The sequence below is a fragment of the Rhinoraja longicauda genome, chromosome 34, assembly GCF_053455715.1.
Source record: "Rhinoraja longicauda isolate Sanriku21f chromosome 34, sRhiLon1.1, whole genome shotgun sequence".
In the NCBI taxonomy this organism is placed as follows: domain Eukaryota; kingdom Metazoa; phylum Chordata; class Chondrichthyes; order Rajiformes; family Arhynchobatidae; genus Rhinoraja; species Rhinoraja longicauda.
Window position 1 is genome coordinate 11,981,666 of NC_135986.1, and position 17,513 is coordinate 11,999,178.

At 48.6% G+C, this 17,513-nt stretch overlaps 1 protein-coding gene across 1 annotated transcript in view; it reads left to right on the forward strand.

Annotated features, from left to right (window-relative positions):
- The window catches only part of cldn15a (claudin 15a), a 40,039-nt gene that overhangs the window by 15,816 nt on the left and 6,710 nt on the right, over positions 1 to 17,513 (forward strand). Inside the window, exons 2-4 of the mRNA XM_078427977.1 lie at positions 9,685 to 9,849; positions 11,093 to 11,174; positions 16,469 to 16,576. Of these exons, the coding sequence (XP_078284103.1) occupies positions 9,685 to 9,849; positions 11,093 to 11,174; positions 16,469 to 16,576 (355 nt within the window). The remainder of the gene's footprint in view (positions 1 to 9,684; positions 9,850 to 11,092; positions 11,175 to 16,468; positions 16,577 to 17,513) is intronic.

The following is a 17,513-nucleotide window of genomic DNA, read 5'->3' on the forward strand; positions in this document are numbered from 1 at the left end:
TGCAAGTGAAATCTTACCTGGGTCAGAGCCTCAAAGCCCATTTGCCACTCCCACCAGTGTGTGCTCATCATTCACAGAGTCATAGACACTGGTCTGGTGCACAGAATAACTTTGGTTACACAATGAGAATGGTATGGCCTGAACTGTCCAGTGACAAGGTGGATATCCTTTATTTCCCACCTACTGAGTGTCACCTCATGCCCATTGGGAAACCTTGGAACCTTTAGAGCCATGCAGCACGAAACAGGTCCTTCGCCCAACTCGTGCATGCCAGCTAAGGTATCCCAGCTAACTTAGTCCCATTGGCCTGCATTTGTTCCACACTTCTTATGGCATCAGTCGTGACACCAGATAACACAATAGAAGCTTTTCACTGTACGTCAGTACACATAGCAATAAGTTAAACTCAATAGTGACCACACTGGCACACACACTCAGTGGGCTTCATTTCTTGAGACAAACAAAAGAGGTCACAGCGGTAGAGTTGCTGCCTTCCAGCAAATGCAGCGCCAGAGATCCGGGTTCGATCCTGACTATGGGCGCTGTCTGTACAGAGTTTGTATGTTCTCCCCGTGACATGCGTGGGGTTTCTCCGAGATCTTTGGTTTCCTCCCACACTCCAAAGACGTGCAGGTATGTAGGTTAAGTGGCTTGGTAAATGTAAAAATTGTCCCTAGTGGGTATAGGATAGTGTTAATGTGCGGGGATCGCTGGTCGGCGCGGACCCAGTGGGCCGAAAGGGCCTGTTTCCGCGCTGTATCTCTGAACTAAACGAAGGTCACTCATCTTTACTTCCCCCCGCCCTCCTCTGTCCTCCAGCTTTTATAAGGGGTTGGCCGGTAGGGTATTTTTAAGGCAGAGATGGAAAAATTCTTGTTTAGAATGGGTGTCAAGGGTTATGGGGAGAAGGCGGGAGAATGGGGTTAGGAGGCAGCCATGTTTGAATGGTGGAGCAGACTTGATGGGCCGAACGGCCTAATCTACTCCGATAACTTGTGAACTTGTGATCAGGTTAATTGGTCCAATGACCCATGTGGCTGGAAGTGGAGCAGAGTTTAAAGGGCCCGTATCCATGTACCTGTCCACATGCCATTTAGATGCTGTGGAGGCTGGCATTTGGGTATTTTTAAAGCAGAGATAGATTCTTGATCAGTAAGGGCATCAAAGGTTAATGGGAGAAGGCAGGAGAATGGGGTCGAGAGGAGAAAAAGGCTTAAGAAGTTTGGCAGGGCCCCAAAAACCCTCACCAACTTCCACAGATGCGCGGGAGAACGCATTTTATTGGGATGCATCACAGTGTGGTTTGGGAACAGCTCCATCCAAGACCGCAAGAAATTACAGAGAGTTGTAGATGCAGCCCAGACCATCGCATAAACCAACCTCCCTTCCATTGACTCCATCTACACCTCACGCTGCCTCGGCAAGGCCAGCAGCCCAGACCATCACACAAACCAACCTCCCTTCCATTGACTCCATCTATACCTCACGCTGCCTCGGCAAGGCCAGCAGCATCATCAAGGACCAGTCTCGCCCCTGCAAGATTAAGTCTGACTTTATCGGACTTAATCTTGCGCTGAATGTTGTACCCTTTATCCTGTGACTGCACACGGTGGACGGCTTGATTCTAATCATGGACAGTATTTTCTTTGATTGGATTGCTTGCACACATACACTTTTTAATGTACCTTGGTACAGGTGACAATAATAAACCAAAGTAAACAAAGCACAACTAGATCAGCCATGATCGAATGGCGGAGTAGACTCGATGGGTTAAATGACCTAATTATGATCTTTTAATGGCTAAAATATAAAAACAGGGATGTAATGCTGAGGCCTTATAAGGCTGCATTTGGAGTATTGTGAGTAGTTTTGTAACCCCATATCTGAGAAAGGATGTGCTGGCTTTGGGGAGAGTCCAGAGGAGATTTACAAGAATGATCCCAGGAATGAGTGGGTTAATATATGCCGAGAGTTTGAAGGCATTGGGCCTGTACTCACTGGTGTTTAGAAGGAAGAGAGGGGACCTCATTAAAACACCCAATAGTGAAAGGCCTGGATAGACTGAATCAGGAGAGGATGTTTCCACTAATGGTAGAGTCTAGGACCAGAGGGCACAGCCTCAGAATAAAGGGAGGTACCTTTAAAAATGAGATAAGGGGGAATTTCTTTACCAGTGGTGAATCTGTGGAATTCATTGCCACAGACAGATTAGTTTATTGTCACGTGTACTGAGGTACAGTGAAAAGCATTTGTGGCTTGTTAACCAGTCGTCGGAGAGACTATAAGTGGTTTCAATTGAGCCATCCACAGTGTACAGATACATGATAGGCTGTGATGCATCCTGTAAAGTGCATCTGTAGAAGTTGGTGAGAGTTGTAGGGGACATGCCGAACTTCCTAAGCCTTCTGAGGAAGTAGAGGCAGTAGTTGGTGTGCCTTCTTGGTCGTTGCTCCAATAAGGGTGGTCCAGGAGAAGTTGTTGGTGATAATGACTCCAGTGAGTTTGACATTTTCAGCCATCTCTACTTTGGCGCCTTCAATGCAAACTGGGTTAAGCGTACCGCTTTCTTCCCGAAATCGATCATTAACTCCTTGCGTTATGGGGAGAAGGCAGGAGAACCGGGTTGAGAAGCAAAGATAGATCAGCCATGATTGTATGGCGGAGTAGACTCGATGGACTGAATGGCCTAATTCTGCTCCGAGAACTTGTGAACCTATGGTCTTGTGCCTCAACAACCTCCTCTGGCAAATCCAGCATACCTTGTCTTTAGTGTGGCCCTTCCTCCATTTGGATGAGACCTGGCAGGTAGGGGGCAGTGCGGAGGGGCCCCTTTCACGCTGGGTGTATGGGAGAGGGGGCGAAGGAGTTGGGGGGCAGTTAAAGAAAGCGGAGTGATTCCTACTGGCCTGACCAAGGATCAGACACAGGAGATTGCAGATGCTGGAATCTCCAGCTTTTGCGACTTGGATTTTTTTCTGTGGAGTGAGATTGCCCTGGTAACATAGAGTCATAGAGTGATACGGCATGGAAACAGGCCCTTCGGACCAACCTGCCCACACCGGCCAACAATGTTCCAACTACACTTGTCTCACTTGCTTGTGCTTGGTCCATATCCCTCCAAACCTGTCCTATCCATGTACCTGTCTAAATGTGTCTTAAACGTTGGGATAGTCCCAGCCTCAACTACCTCCTCTGGCTGCTCGTTCCATACACCCACCACCCTCTGTGTGAAAAAGATACCCCTCAGATTCCTATTAAATCTTTTCCCCTTCACCTTGAACCTATGTCCTCTGGTCCTCGATTTTCCTACTCTGGGCAAGAGATCCTCTCATGATTTTATACACCTCTATAAGATCACCCCTCATCCTCATCATACTCAACCTCTCCCTATTGCTCACACCCTCTAGTCCTGGCAACATCCTCGTAAATCTTCTCTGAACCCTTTCAAGCTTGACAATATCTTTCCTATAACACGGTGCCCAGAACTGAACACAATATTCTAAATGTGGTCTCACCAACGTCTTATACAACTGCAACATGACCTCCCAACTTCTATACTCAATACTCTGACTGATGAAGGCCATTGTGCCAACAGCCTTTTTGACTGCCTTATCTACCTGCGACTCGACCTTCAAGGAACCATGCACCTGCACTCCTATATCCCTCTGCTCTACAACACTCCCCAGAGGCCTACCATTCACTGTGTTGGTCCTGCCCATGATAGACGTCCCAAAATGCAGCACCTCACATTGCTCTGTGTGGTCTCGCCTCCACTCAGCCCTGTCTTACTGAGGGAGCTAACCAGATTTAATGGGATATGGAATAAACACGGGCAAATGGGACATCTCAGCTTAGATGGGACATCTCACTCGGCATGGATGAGTTGGGCCGAAGGGCCTGTTTCCATGCTGTAAGGCTCGATGATACTATAACAGGCCGGGCTTTAAGCCCAGTCTCGACCCAAAACGTCACCCATTCCTTCTCTCCAGAGACGCTGCCTGACCTGCTGACTAACCCAGTGCCTGACACGCAGTTTGAGTCCATATTCAGCCTATGCTGTATAGGTCCAGTTTGTAGGTCTCCATTGATCTTACTGGTCTTTTACCCAGGGTAGGTGAATCAGCAACTTGAGAACAGAGGTTTAAGGTGAGTGGGGAAAGATTTCATAGGAGGGCGTGCAGCGTAGGTTTACTGGGTTAATTCCCGGAATGGCGGGACTGTCGTATGTTGAAAGACTGGAGCGACTAGGCTTGTATACACTGGAATTTAGAAGGATGAGAGGGGATCTTATCGAAACGTATAAGATTATTAAGGGGTTGGACACGTTAGAGGCAGGAAACATGTTCCCAATGTTGGGGGAGTCCAGAACAAGGGGCCACAGTTTAAGAATAAGGGGTAGGCCATTTAGAACTGAGATGAGGAAAAACCTTTTCAGTCAGAGAGTTGTAATCTGTGGAATTCTCTGCCTCAGAAGGCAGTGGAGGCCAATTCTCTGAATGCATTCAAGAGAGAGCTAGATAGAGCTCTTAAGGATAGTGGAGTCAGGGGGTATGGGGAGAAGGCAGGAACGGGGTACTGATTGAGAATGATCAGCCATGATCACATTTAATGGCGGTGCTGGCTCGAAGGGCCGAATGGCCTACTCCTGCACCGATTGTCTATTGACTAACCTGAGGGGCTACCTTTTCACACAGAAGGTGTTGGGTATATGGAACGAGCTGCCGGATACAGCAGCAATAACATCATTGAATACATTTGGGCAGCTACATGTCTGAAGAAGGGTCTCGACCCGAAATGTCACCCATTCCCTCTCTCCGAGATGCTGCCTGACCTGCTGAGTTATTCCAGCATTTTGTGGAGCCTTCGATTTGAACCAGCATCTGCAGTTATTTTCCTACACTACTGGCCAGCCACAAGCTGAGTTACTCCAGCATTTTGTGATACCTTCGATTTGATTTAAAGTGTATGGGCTAAATGCAAGCAAATGGGATTAGCTTAGGTAGGTACAATAACAACATTTCTAAAGACACTTGGACAGGGTCATGGATAAGAAAGGTTTAGAGGGCCAACCATGGGCAAATGGGATGAAAGGGAAGTGGTAGATTTGCTGCCTCACAGCGCCAGAGACCCGGGTTCGATCCTGACAACTTGTGCTGTCTGTACAGAGTTTGTACGTTCTCCCCGTAACCTGCGTGGATTTTCTCCGGGAGCTCTGGTTTCCTTCCACACTCCAAAAAACATGCAGGTTTGTCAGTTAATTGGCTTCGGTAAAATTGTAAATTGCCCCTAGAACATGTTGATTGGTTAACGTTAGTGTGCGGGGATCGCTGGTCGGTGCGGGCTTGGTGGTCCAAAGGGACTGTTTCCATAGCTGTATCTCTAAACTAAACTAAAATGAAAAGGAATTGCAGATATTGGTTAGTACCAAAGAAAGACGCAAAATGCTGCAGCAACTGAGTGGGCCAGGCAGCATCTTTGGAGAACATGGATTGGTGATGTTTTGGGTCGGGTCAAAGGAAGGTTCCAGGCCTGAAACGATACCTATTCATGTCCTCCAGAGATGCTGCCTGATCTGTTGAGTTACTCCAGCACTTTGTCATAAGGCCATAAGAATAGGAGTAGAATTAGGCCATTCGGCCCATCAAGTCTACCCCTCCATTCAATCATGGCTGATCAATCTCTCCCTCCTAAACCCATTCTCTAGCCTTCTCCCCAGAAAGGATGTGATAGCTTTGGAGAGGGTGCAGAGGAGATTCACCAGGATGCTGCCAGGGATGAAGGGCCTCGGCTATGAGGAGAGACTGAGCAGACTGGGGTTGTTTTCCCTGGAGCAGAGAAGGCTGAGAGGGGACATGATCGAGGTGTACAAGATCATGAGGGGCATAGATAAGGTAGATGGCGGGGAACTTCTTCCACTGATGGAAGGTTCAACAACGAGGGGACATAGATACAGGGTAAGGGGAGGGAGGTTTCGGGGGGATGTGAGAAAGAACTTTTTCACCCAGAGGGTGGTTGGAGTCTGGAACTCACTGCCTGGGGTGGTGGTGGAGGCGGGAACACTCACAACGTTTAAGAGGCATTTGGATGGGCACCTGAAATGCTACAACATTCAGGGCTACGGTCCAAATGCGGGAAAATGGGATTAAAATTAGACTGTGTTTGGTAACGGGCGGCACGGACACGATGGGCCGAAGGGCCTCTTTCTGTGCTGTAGGACTCTATGACTCTAACCCCTGACACACGTTAGTTATGGGGAGAAGGCAAGAGAATGGTGTTAGGAGGGAGAAATTGATCAAGAATCTATCCATCTCTGCCTTAAAATTATCCACTAACTTGGCCTTAGCCTTCTGTGACGAAGAATTTCACAGATTCACCACCCTCTAACTAAAGGCATTTCTCCCATGTCCTTCCTAAAAGAACATCCTTTAATTCTGAGGGTATGACCTCTAGTCCTAGACTCTCCCACTAGTGGAAGCATCCTCTCCACATCCACTCTATCCAGGCCTTTCACTATTCTGTATGTTTCAATGAGGTCCCCCCCCCTCATTCTTCCCAACTTGTCCAGGATGCTCCGCAGTTTGTGGAGCATCGTCCCCTCCAAGACCTCCTCCCATGAATCCAACTACACACCCCCAGGATGGAGCCGGCCTTCCTGGTGAGTTTGTTGATCGTATTGGCGTCTGTGGCCTTCGCCCTGCTGCCCCGGCACACATAGAAACATAGAAACATGGAAAATAGGTGTAGGAGTTGGCCATTCGGCCCTTCGAGCCTGTACGCACCGCCATTCAATATGATCGTGGCTGATCATCCAACTCAGTATCCTGTACCTGCCATCTCTCCATACCCCCCGATCCCTTTAGCCACAAGGGCCACATCTAACTCCCTCTTAAATATAGCCAATGAACTGGCCTCAACTACCTTCTGTGGCAGAGAATTCCACAGACTCACCACACTGTGTGAAAAAAACTTTCTCATCTCGGTCCTAAAAGACTTCCCCCTTATCCTTAAGCTGTGACCCCTTGTTCTGGACTTCCCCAACATCGGGAACAATCTTCCTGCATCTAGCCTGTCCAACCCCTTAAGAATTTTGTAAGTTTCTATAAGATGCCCCCTTAGTCTTCTAAATTCCAGCGAGTACAAGCCGAGTCTATCCAGTCTTTCTTCATATGAAAGTCCTGCCATCCCAGGAATCAATCTGGTGAACCTTCTCTGTACTCCCTCTATGGCAAGAGGGAGCGAAGAAGATAGCTTGGATGGGTCATGGACTCGAATGGGCCGAAGGGCCTGTTATCATGCTGTATGACCCTATGACAACTTGTTCCCTCTCAGACCTCAGTCCAATGTCAACCGCGGGCTGCAGACAGTAGAAAGATGATCCTTCAATAATATGATGAAATAATATGAAATAATAATCCACCCTCAATAAAATTAGATTATATTGTGTAATAAAGTCATGACAGAATGGGATATCTGGCAGTAAAGCTTAAAGTGGAATGATAATGGGAAATGACACTGATAGTCACTACCTTGAAAACCCACACAACCAACGTACTATCACAGTGGTGCAGCTAGACAGTGGCCCATCAGGCCCACTCCACGATTCAACCGTGGCTGATCTATGTATCCCTCTCAGCCCCGTTCTCCTGCCGTCTCCCCGCAAACCCCCCGAGACGCTTTGTGAAGGTTACACGTTCTCCTTGGGACCACGTGGGTTTCCTCCCACATCCCAAAGACGTGCGGGTTAGTGGGCTAGAGCCTCTGCCTCACAGCACCAGAGGTCCAGGTTCGATCCTGACCTGGTGCTGTCTGGTACGGAGTTTTGTACGCTCTCCCCCTGACCTGCGTGGGTTTCCTCTGAGATCTTCGGTTTCCTCCCACACTCCAAAGACAATAGTCAAGTCAAGTCAAGTCCATTTTATTTGTATAGCACATTTAAAAACAACCCACGTTGACCAAAGTGCTGTACATCTGATTAGGTACTAAGGAAAAAAATGAAACATACAGTAGCACACAAACATAACAGCACATACAAAACAGTTCACAGCGCCTCCTCAATGAGCCTCAAACGCTAGGGAGTAGAAATAGGTTTTGAGCCTGGACTTAAAGGAGTCGATGGAGGGGGCAGTTCTGATGGGAAGAGGGATGCTGTTACACAGTCTAGGAGCTGCAACCGCTAAAGCGCGGTCACCCCTGAGCTTAAGCCTAGACCGCGGGATAGTGAGTAGCCCCAAATCGGCCGACCTGAGGGACCTGGAGTTAGAGAGGGGGGTTAGAAGATTTTTGATGTTGGGGGGGGAGTGTCCATTTAGGGCTTTATACGTGAATAGGAGGAGCTTGAAGTTGATTCTGTACCGTACAGGGAGCCAGTGGAGAGAGGCCAGAATCGGCGTGATGTGGTCCCTTTTACGGGTACCCGTCAGGAGTCTCGCTGTGGCGTTTTGGACCAGTTGCAGGCGGGACAGGGAAGATTGGCTGATCCCAGTGTATAGGGAGTTGCAGTAGTCCAGGCGGGAGGAAATGAAAGCGTGAATGATTTTTTCAATGTTGTCGAATTGGAGGAAAGGTTTGATTTTAGCTATGGTACGAAGTTGGAAGAAGCTGGCTTTTACCACAGTGTTGACTTGCTTGTCAAATTTTAATGCAGAGTCAAATATCACGCCGAGGTTTTTGACATGCGGTTTGACTAAGCAGGATAGGCTTCCAAGACTGCCTGTTATCGATTTGATGGAGTCGGGGGGGGGGGGGGGGGGGGGGGGGGGGGGGGAATAGGATGACCTTAGACTTGCTCTCGTTTAATTGGAGGAAGTTCTGTGCCATCCAACATTTTATGTCCTCAAGGCAGTGTAAGAGGCTGTTTAAATTTGACTGGTTGCTCCCCCTTGGCCAAATCATTCAAAGGCACGGCATTTCTTTCCACTGCTCTGCCGATGACACTCAGCTTTACCTCCCCCTGAAACCCATCGGCATAGCAGTGGAAAGAAATGCCGTGCCTTTGAATGATTTGGCCAAGGGGGAGCATGTATAGAGAGAAGAGAATGGGGCCTAGCATGGAGCCTTGTGGAACTCCGCAGGAGAGGCTAGCTGGAGCAGAGGACAATGGACAATAGGTGCAGGAGGAGGCCATTTAGCCCTTCGAGCCAGCACCGCCATTCAATCTGATCATGGCTGATCATTCTCAATCAGTACCCCGTTCCTGCCTTCTCCCCATACCCCCTGACTCCACTATCCTTAAGAGCTCTATCTAGCTCTCTCTTGAATGCATTCAGAGAATTGGCCTCCACTGCCTTCTGAGGCAGAGAATTCCACAGATTCACAACTCTCTGACCGAAAAAGTTTTTCCTCATCTCAGTTCTAAATGGCCTACCCCTTATTCTTAAACTGTGGCCCCTGGTTCTGGACTCCCCCAACATTGGGAACATGTTTCCTGCCTCTAATGTGTCCAACCCCTTAATAATCATATACGTTCCGATAAGATCTCCTCTCATCCTTACGTGCGGGCTTGCAGGTTAATTGGGTTGGTGTGTGTGTAAACTGTTCCGAGTGTGTGTAAAATAGTGTGGATGTGCGGGGGTTGTTGGTCAGTGCGGACTGGGGGGGCCAAAGGGCCTGTTTATGCACTGTATCTCTCAACTAAACTAAACCCAAACTAACCTTACCCTGCACTGTCTGTCTCCCTGTCTTTAGATTACGTCCGTGCCTCCCAGGCCCTGATGATCATCTCCATTCTCTTGGGCTTCTTTGCGGCCATCATCAGTCTCTTCGGGCTGCAGTGCATCCAGTTCGGGCTGACGGACCCAGTGGCGAAAGCAAAGATAGCCTCCGGGGGGGGAGCGCTGTTCATTGTGGCAGGTGCGTGACTGTGGGGCGGCTGAGCTGACCCTGGGAGGCTCCGTGCGTGTCGGTCAACGGCTGGAGAGGCCTGACGAGTGGAGGCGAGCGGGCCATGGGGTCAGAGAGCGAGGAAAGAGGCCGCTCGGCCCCCTGAGTCCACACCAACGCCTCCCTTCCTGACTAGACGGATGAAATTCTGCAGTGACTCTCACAAACCTCTACACATGCACCACAGGCTCATAGGTTCCAGGGGCAGAATTCGGCCGTCCGACCCTTCAGGTCTACTCCGCCATTCAATCATGGCTGATCTATCTTTCCATCTCAAGCCTATTCTCTTGCCTTCGCTCCCATAACCCCTGACACCATAGAAAGCATGTGTCGGTAGGGAACAGCGGATGCTAGTTTAAACCGAAGCTGGAGTTACTCAGCCGGTCAGGCAGCATCTCTGGACAACATCTGTAGGTGACATAGAAACATAGAAACATAGAAAATAGGTGTAGGAGTAGGCCATTCGGCCCTTCGAGCCTGTACGCACCACCATTCAATATGATCATGGCTGATCATCCAGCTCAGTAACCTATACCTGCCTTCTCTCCATTCCCCCTGATCCCTTTAGCTACAAAGGCCACATCTAACTCCCTCTTAAATATAGCCAATGAACTGGCCTCAACTACCTTCTGTGGCAGAGAATTCCACAGACTCACCACTCTCTGTGTGAAGAAATGTTTTCTCATCTCGGTCCTAAAAGACTTCCCCCTTATCCTTAAGCTGTGACCCCTGGTTCTGGACTTCCCCAACATCGGGAACAATCTTCCCGCATTTAGCCTCTTCAGCCCACAATGCCCATGCCATACTTGATAGGACATATATCAGTACAACACAGGAACAGGCCCTTCAGCCCACAATGCCCATGCTATACTTGATAGGACATATAACAGTACAGCACAGGAACAGGCCCTTCAGCCCACAATGCCCATGCCATACTTGATCGAACATATAACAGTACAGCACAGGAACAGGCCCTTCAGCCCACAAGTCCATGCCAAATATGCTGCTGATGTTAATCTATTCTACATGCACAAGCATTGGGTGGGTGGGAAGGTGTTGGGTTTTCAACGTGTTGGGGGTGTGGGGTAGGGGCAGAGTGGCGACAGGGAGCTGTGGGTGGGAGGTTGAGAGGATTGGAGTGCTGTCAGTGGGGAGAGGGTAGTGAGCACTGGGCTCAGACTGTTTCCTTACCTGTGTGTGTCCCTCTCCACAGCGCTGTCCGCGATGGTCCCAGTCTCCTGGTATGCCTTTAACATCACACGGCAGTTCTACGATCCACTCTACCCAGGAACAAGGTGAGTCCCACCTTCTGCAGGAGCTGATGATGGATCGATGGCGTGGGCTGTAAGAGGAATCTGTGAGCTCAGAGTTTAGTTTAGTTTCGTGTGGAGATACAGCGCCGACCCGCTAACCCATTAACACTACCCTACACACACTAGGGACAATTTACATCTCTACCAAGCCAATTAACTGACAAACCTGCACGTCTTTGGAGAGTGGGAGGAAACCAAAGATCTCGGAGAAAATCCACGCGGTCACGGGGCGAACGTACAAACTCTGTACAGACAGCACCCATAGTCGAGATCAAACCCGGGTCTCTGACACTGCGTGCTGTAAGGCAGCAACTTTACCGCTGCACCACCCTCGTGTGTTGAACGAGCTGCCAGAGGAACTAGTTTCGTTTAGTTTTAATTCAGTTTAGAGATACAGTGCGGAAACAGGCCCTTCGGCCCACCAAGTCCGTGCCGACCAGCGATCCCTGCACATTAACACTATCCTATACACACTAGCGAAATTTACAATTTTACCTAAGCCAATTCCAGCTAAAATATTCCAAACTCTCCTCGTAACTAATACCTTTTAATCCAGGCCAGCATCCTAGTAAACCTATTCTGCACCCTTTCCGAAGCCTCCATATCTTTCCTGTACGCTCCAAATGTGGCCTACCCAAATTCCTATCGAGCTGCATCATGACTTCTTGACTCTTATACTCAATACCCCGACCAATGAAGGCAATGCCTTCTTTAGTTCAATTTAGAGATACAGAAAGGGAACAAACCCTTCGGCCCACCTCCTTGCTCCAATATTCAAATCCTCTTGCTATATAAACTTACCGAATGGTGAAAGGCCTGGATAGAGAGGAGGCAGAGAGGCTGTTTCCACTAGTGGGAGAGTCTTGGACCAGAGGCCACAGCCTCAGAATAAAAGGCCGTACCTTTTTCGAAAGGAAATGAGGAGGAATTTCTTTAATCAGAGGGTGGTGAATCTGTGGAATTTATTGACACAGACGGCTGTGGAGGCCGTCGATGGATATTTTAAAGGAGGAAAATGACCGATTCTGGTTTAGTGTGGGTGCCAAGGGGTTATGGGGAGAAGGCAGGAGAATGGTGTTGAAAGGGAAAGATAGATTCTGCTCTTATAACTTATTAACCTATGTGTTACAATGCCCACACTCCATCTTCTAGTCTTTGGAAATGGCCTGGTGTCTACATCTTCATGACATTGACAGTCATGATGCCACACTGTGTCTTCTAGACTGTGGATGGGACAAGGTGCCTATTGTATCTTCTGGGCTTGGGATGGTGCATGGTACCACATTACATCTTCTGGACTTTGAATGGGGCACGTTGTCTATCTCATCTTCTGGACCATGGGGGAGCTTTGGATGGGGTACAGTGCCCACACTTCATCTTCAGGACTTCATTCTAGGCACAGTTGGATGGACCAGAGTGCCCATGCAATAACTTCTGGTCGTTGGATAGGGCATAGTGCCCACACTTCATCTTCTGGACTTTGAAAGGTGTGGTGTCTACCACATCTTCTGAAAGTTGGATGTGCATGGTGCCACACTGTATCTTCTAGACTGTCAATGGGGCAAAGTGCCTGTTGCATCTTCCGGACTTTGGATGGGTCATGGTGTCTACGTCATCTTCTGGTCTTTGGATGAGGCGAAATGCCACACTGTATCATTCAATGGCATTTATTTCGAGAGGACTGGAAGATAAAATCAGGGATATAATGCTGAGCCTTAAAAGGCAATGGTCAGACAGCATTTGCAGTATTGTGAGCAGTTTTGGGCCCCATTTCAGAGGAAGGATGTGCTGACATTGGAGAGCATACAGAGGCGGTTTCCGAGAATGATCCCAGGAATGATTGGGTTAAAGTATGATGAGTGTTTAACAGCAATGACCAGTGTTCACTGGAGTTCAAAATGATGATGGGAGACCTCATTGTCACGTACCAAATAGTGAAAGGCTAGGATAGAGTGGATGTGGGGAGGATGTTTCCACTAGTGGGAGAATCTAGGACCTAAGGTCATAGCCTCTGAATAAAAGGGACGTACCTTTAGAAAGGAATTGAAGATAAATTTATTTAGCCAGAGAGTGATGAATCTGTGGAATTCATTGCCAAAGTGGGCTGAGGAGGCCAAGTCAATGGAATTTTTTAAGATGGATAAGATGGTGATTTATGGATTCTTGATTAGTACGGGTGGAAAGGAAGCAGGAGAATGGGCTTGACAGGGTAAGATATATCAGCCATGATTGAATGGCAGAGTGGACATGATGGGCCAAAGGGCCTGATTCTGCTCTTATAACCTATGAACTTATGAGGCACAATGCCCACACTGCATTTTCTAGAGTTTGGACATGGCATGGTGTCTACATCTTCTGGGCTATGGATGGGTATGATGCCACTCTGTGTCTTCTAGACTGTGGATGGGCAAGGTGCTTATTGTATCTTCTGGACTTTGGATGGGGGTGTGGTACCACACCACATCTCCTGTACTTTAGACGGGGCCTGGTACCTCACTACATCTCCTGGACTTTGAAAGGGGCATGGTGTCTATCTCATCTTTTGGACCTTGGATGAACATGGTACCACACTTCATCTCCCGGATATTCGATGGGGCACGATGCCCACATTGCATTTCAGGATTTTGGAAAGGGCATGGCTTCTAACGATCTGAACTTTGGACAGGACTGGATGTATCACTGTATCTTCGAGATGGTAGATAGGTCATGGTGCCTACTGCATCTTGACTTTGGGCGGGTTGTAGTGCCCACACAGTAACTTCCAGACTTTGGATGGAGCATGGTGCCCATCTCATCTTCTGAACTTTCGATGAGGCGCAATGCCACATAGTATTTCTTCAAAGTAGACATACCTTGAGGAGAAATCGCAGTGGAGCGACCCGAAATGTCACCCATTCCTTCTCTCCTGAGATGCTGCCTGACCCGTTGAGTTACTCCAGCATTTTGTGATGCCACATAGTATCTTTGGATGTGGTACAGTGCCCACACTACATCTTCTAGATTTTGGACGAGGCACAGATGGATGGGACACTGTGCCCACACTACACCTGGAAATTGAAAGGGGCATGGTGTCTACATAATCTTCTGTGGTATGATGCCACACTGATTCTTCTACACTGTGCTGGGGCAAGGTGCCTGTGGACTTTGGATGGGGTATGGTGTCTACCCCAGCTCTGGACTTTGAATGGGGCATGGTACCGCACTACCTCTTCTGGATGTTAGATGGGGCACAATGTCCACACTGTATTTCAGGATCTTGGACAGGGTATGGCTTCTGATCTGGACTTCGGACAGGGCAGGGTGCCACACTGTATCCTCCGGTCTTTGGATAGTGCAATGTGCCAACTACTCAACATTATGAGAGGCCTGGATCGAGTAGACAGTCAGCCATTTTCCCCAGGGTGTAAATTTCAAATACTAGAGGGCATAGTTTCAAGGTGAGAGAGACAATGTTTAAAGGAGGTGTGAGGGGCAAGTATTTTTACACAGAAGGTGATGGGGACCTGGGGTGGTGGTGGAGGGAGATCTGACAGCAGCGTTTAGGAGACTTTTGGATAGGCATATGGATATGTAGGGAATGGGGAGATCAGGAAAACACCAAATAGCCAGTGTTGCCCCAGAAGTGGGAACACATGGCTGCTGCTTATGTTTTACTTTAGGGTTACAGCGTGGACACAGGCCCTTCAGCCCACTGAGCCCACGTGGACTAGCAATCATCCCGTACACTAATACTATCCGGCACACTTGGGACAAATTAAAATGTACAGAAGCCAATCAACATACAAACCTGTACGTCTTTGGAGTGTGGCTCAGAAGGCAGTGGAGGCCAATTCTCTGAATGCATTCAAGAGAGAGCTAGATAGAGCTCTTAAGGATAGCGGAGTCAGGGGGTATGGGGAGAAGGCAGGAACGGGGTACTGATTGAGAATGATCAGCCATGATCACATTGAATGGCTTGAACGGCCGAATGGCCTCCTCCTGCACCTATTGTCTATTGTGGGAGGAAACTGGAGCACCCGGAGAAAACCCACGCGGTCGCAGGGAGAACGTACAAACTCCATACAGATAGCACCCGTAGTCAGGATTGAACCCGGGACTCTCGTGCTGTGAAGCAGCAGCTCTACCCGCTGTGCCAGCTGGGCATTGCAGTGACTGAAGACAACGTTTTAACTTATGTTTTATTCTTGTTTGCTGCTTTGAAAGATTTTAAAAAAATCAAAATGCAGCTTCATAAGTTCTTTAGTTCATGTGGTCGGAGCAGAATTAGGCAGTGGAGGCCAATTCACTGGATGAATTTAAAAGGGAGTTAGATAGAGCTCTCGGGGCTAGTGGAATCAAGGGATATGGGGAGAAGGCAGGCACGGGTTACTGATTGTGGATGATTCACAATGAATGGCGGTGCTGGCTCGAAGCACCAAATGGCCTCCTCCCGCATGTATTTTTTATGTTTCTATGGTTCGGCCCATCACGTCTACTCCGACATTCGAACATGGCTGAACCTCATTCTCCTGCCTTCTCCCCATAACCCCTGACACCTGTACTAATCAAGAATCGATCTATCGCTGCTTTAAAAATACCAATTGACTGTGGGTAAATTCAGTCCCACAACCGTCTGTGGGACTGAATTTCGCAGATTCACCACCTTCTGACCAAAGAAACTTCTCCTCATCTCCTTGCTAAAAGAACGTCCTTTAATTCTGAGGCAATGAGGTTCCTCTGCACAGTACATCAAATAATGTAGGGTGGGTAAACCATGGATTAGATGGCAGGTGTCTGTATACCTGGGGCTTAGCCTGGGCTGCGATTCGACCTCAGCCAGCCTCTTGTCTACGTAACAGAGATAGGGTGGGCTGTGCGCCAGAGATAGGGTGGGACTCGGATTTAAAGCCTTCCAGCTTTGTCCCACGTGGTCAGCATGTCCGGTCTCGCGTTTAGTTTAATTTAGAAATGCAGCTTGGAAACGGGCCCTTCGGCCCACCAAGTCTGCGCCGACCAGCGATCCCCGCACACTAACGCTGGGGACAATATACAATTTTACCAAGCCAATTAACCCAGCAACCTGTACATAGTTGGAGTGTGGGAGAAAACCCACGCAGGTCACTTACGGGGAGAACGTACAAACTCGGTACGGACGGCACCCGTAGGCAGGATTGAACCCGGGTCTCTGTCGCTGTGAGGTGGCAGCTCTACCTGCTGCACCAACCTGTGAGCGTGAAGGAGCGAGAGACGGTGAGGTTGTTGCCACTAACCACAGCTCCTCTTCCTCTCTGATGAAGGTTTGAACTGGGACCAGCACTCTACATTGGCTGGGCCGGCGCATCGCTACAGCTGATCGGAGGGATCTGCCTCTGTCTTGCTTGTAAAAGAGCCACAGGTGCAACTGGGTAAGTGTCTGAAGGGGAACCCCCAGGCCCAGGTGTTAATACAAGCACCCCATGCTTCAATCTGGACCCACACTTCCCAAAACTGGCATTCCCCTTCCGTAACTAATTGCTTGACCAATATTGGTCCAACAACACTAATATTATAGATGCAAAATGTTGGAGCAACTCAGCGGGACAGGCAGCATCTCTTGAGATAAGGAATGGGTGACGATTTGAGTCGAGTTTGAAGAAGGGTCTCGACCCGAAACGTCACCCATTCCTTCCCTCCAGAGATGCTGCCAGTCCCATGAGTTACTCCAGAATTTTGTTTCTATCTTCAGTTTAAACCAGCATCCGCAATTCCTTCCAACACTTATTTTGATACCATAAGACGTCAGAGCAGAATTGGGCCATTCGGCCCATCGAGTCCGCTCTGCCATTTGATCATGGATGATCTATTTTTCTCTCTCGACCCCATTCTCCTGTCTTCTCCCTGTAACATTTGACGCCCTTAGTAATCAATTTACGCCTACTTACCAACTTATTCCCACTCCTCCATCAGTACAAACACCCTTGAATTAGATCCCACAATTCCCAAAATTGTCGATCCCCTTCCGAAACTGGTTGCTTGATTTATTCTTGTGTAGCAACGCCGATACTGTGATACCAATGTGTAGGAAGGAACTGCAGATGCTGCTCCAAACTGAAGAGACACAAAATGCTGGAGTAACTCAGCGGGACAGGCAGCATCTCTGGAAGGAATGAATGGGTGACTTTTCGGGTCGATTCTGAAGAAGGGTCTCAACCCGAAACGTCACCCACTCCTTCTCTCCAGGGATGCTAACTGTCCCGCTGAGTTACTCCAACATTTTGTGTCTATCTACTGCGATACCAATCGTCCGTTTTACATGGGCACCTTGCTCTTTCCTTACAAAACTAATTCCCACTGGCAGTCAAC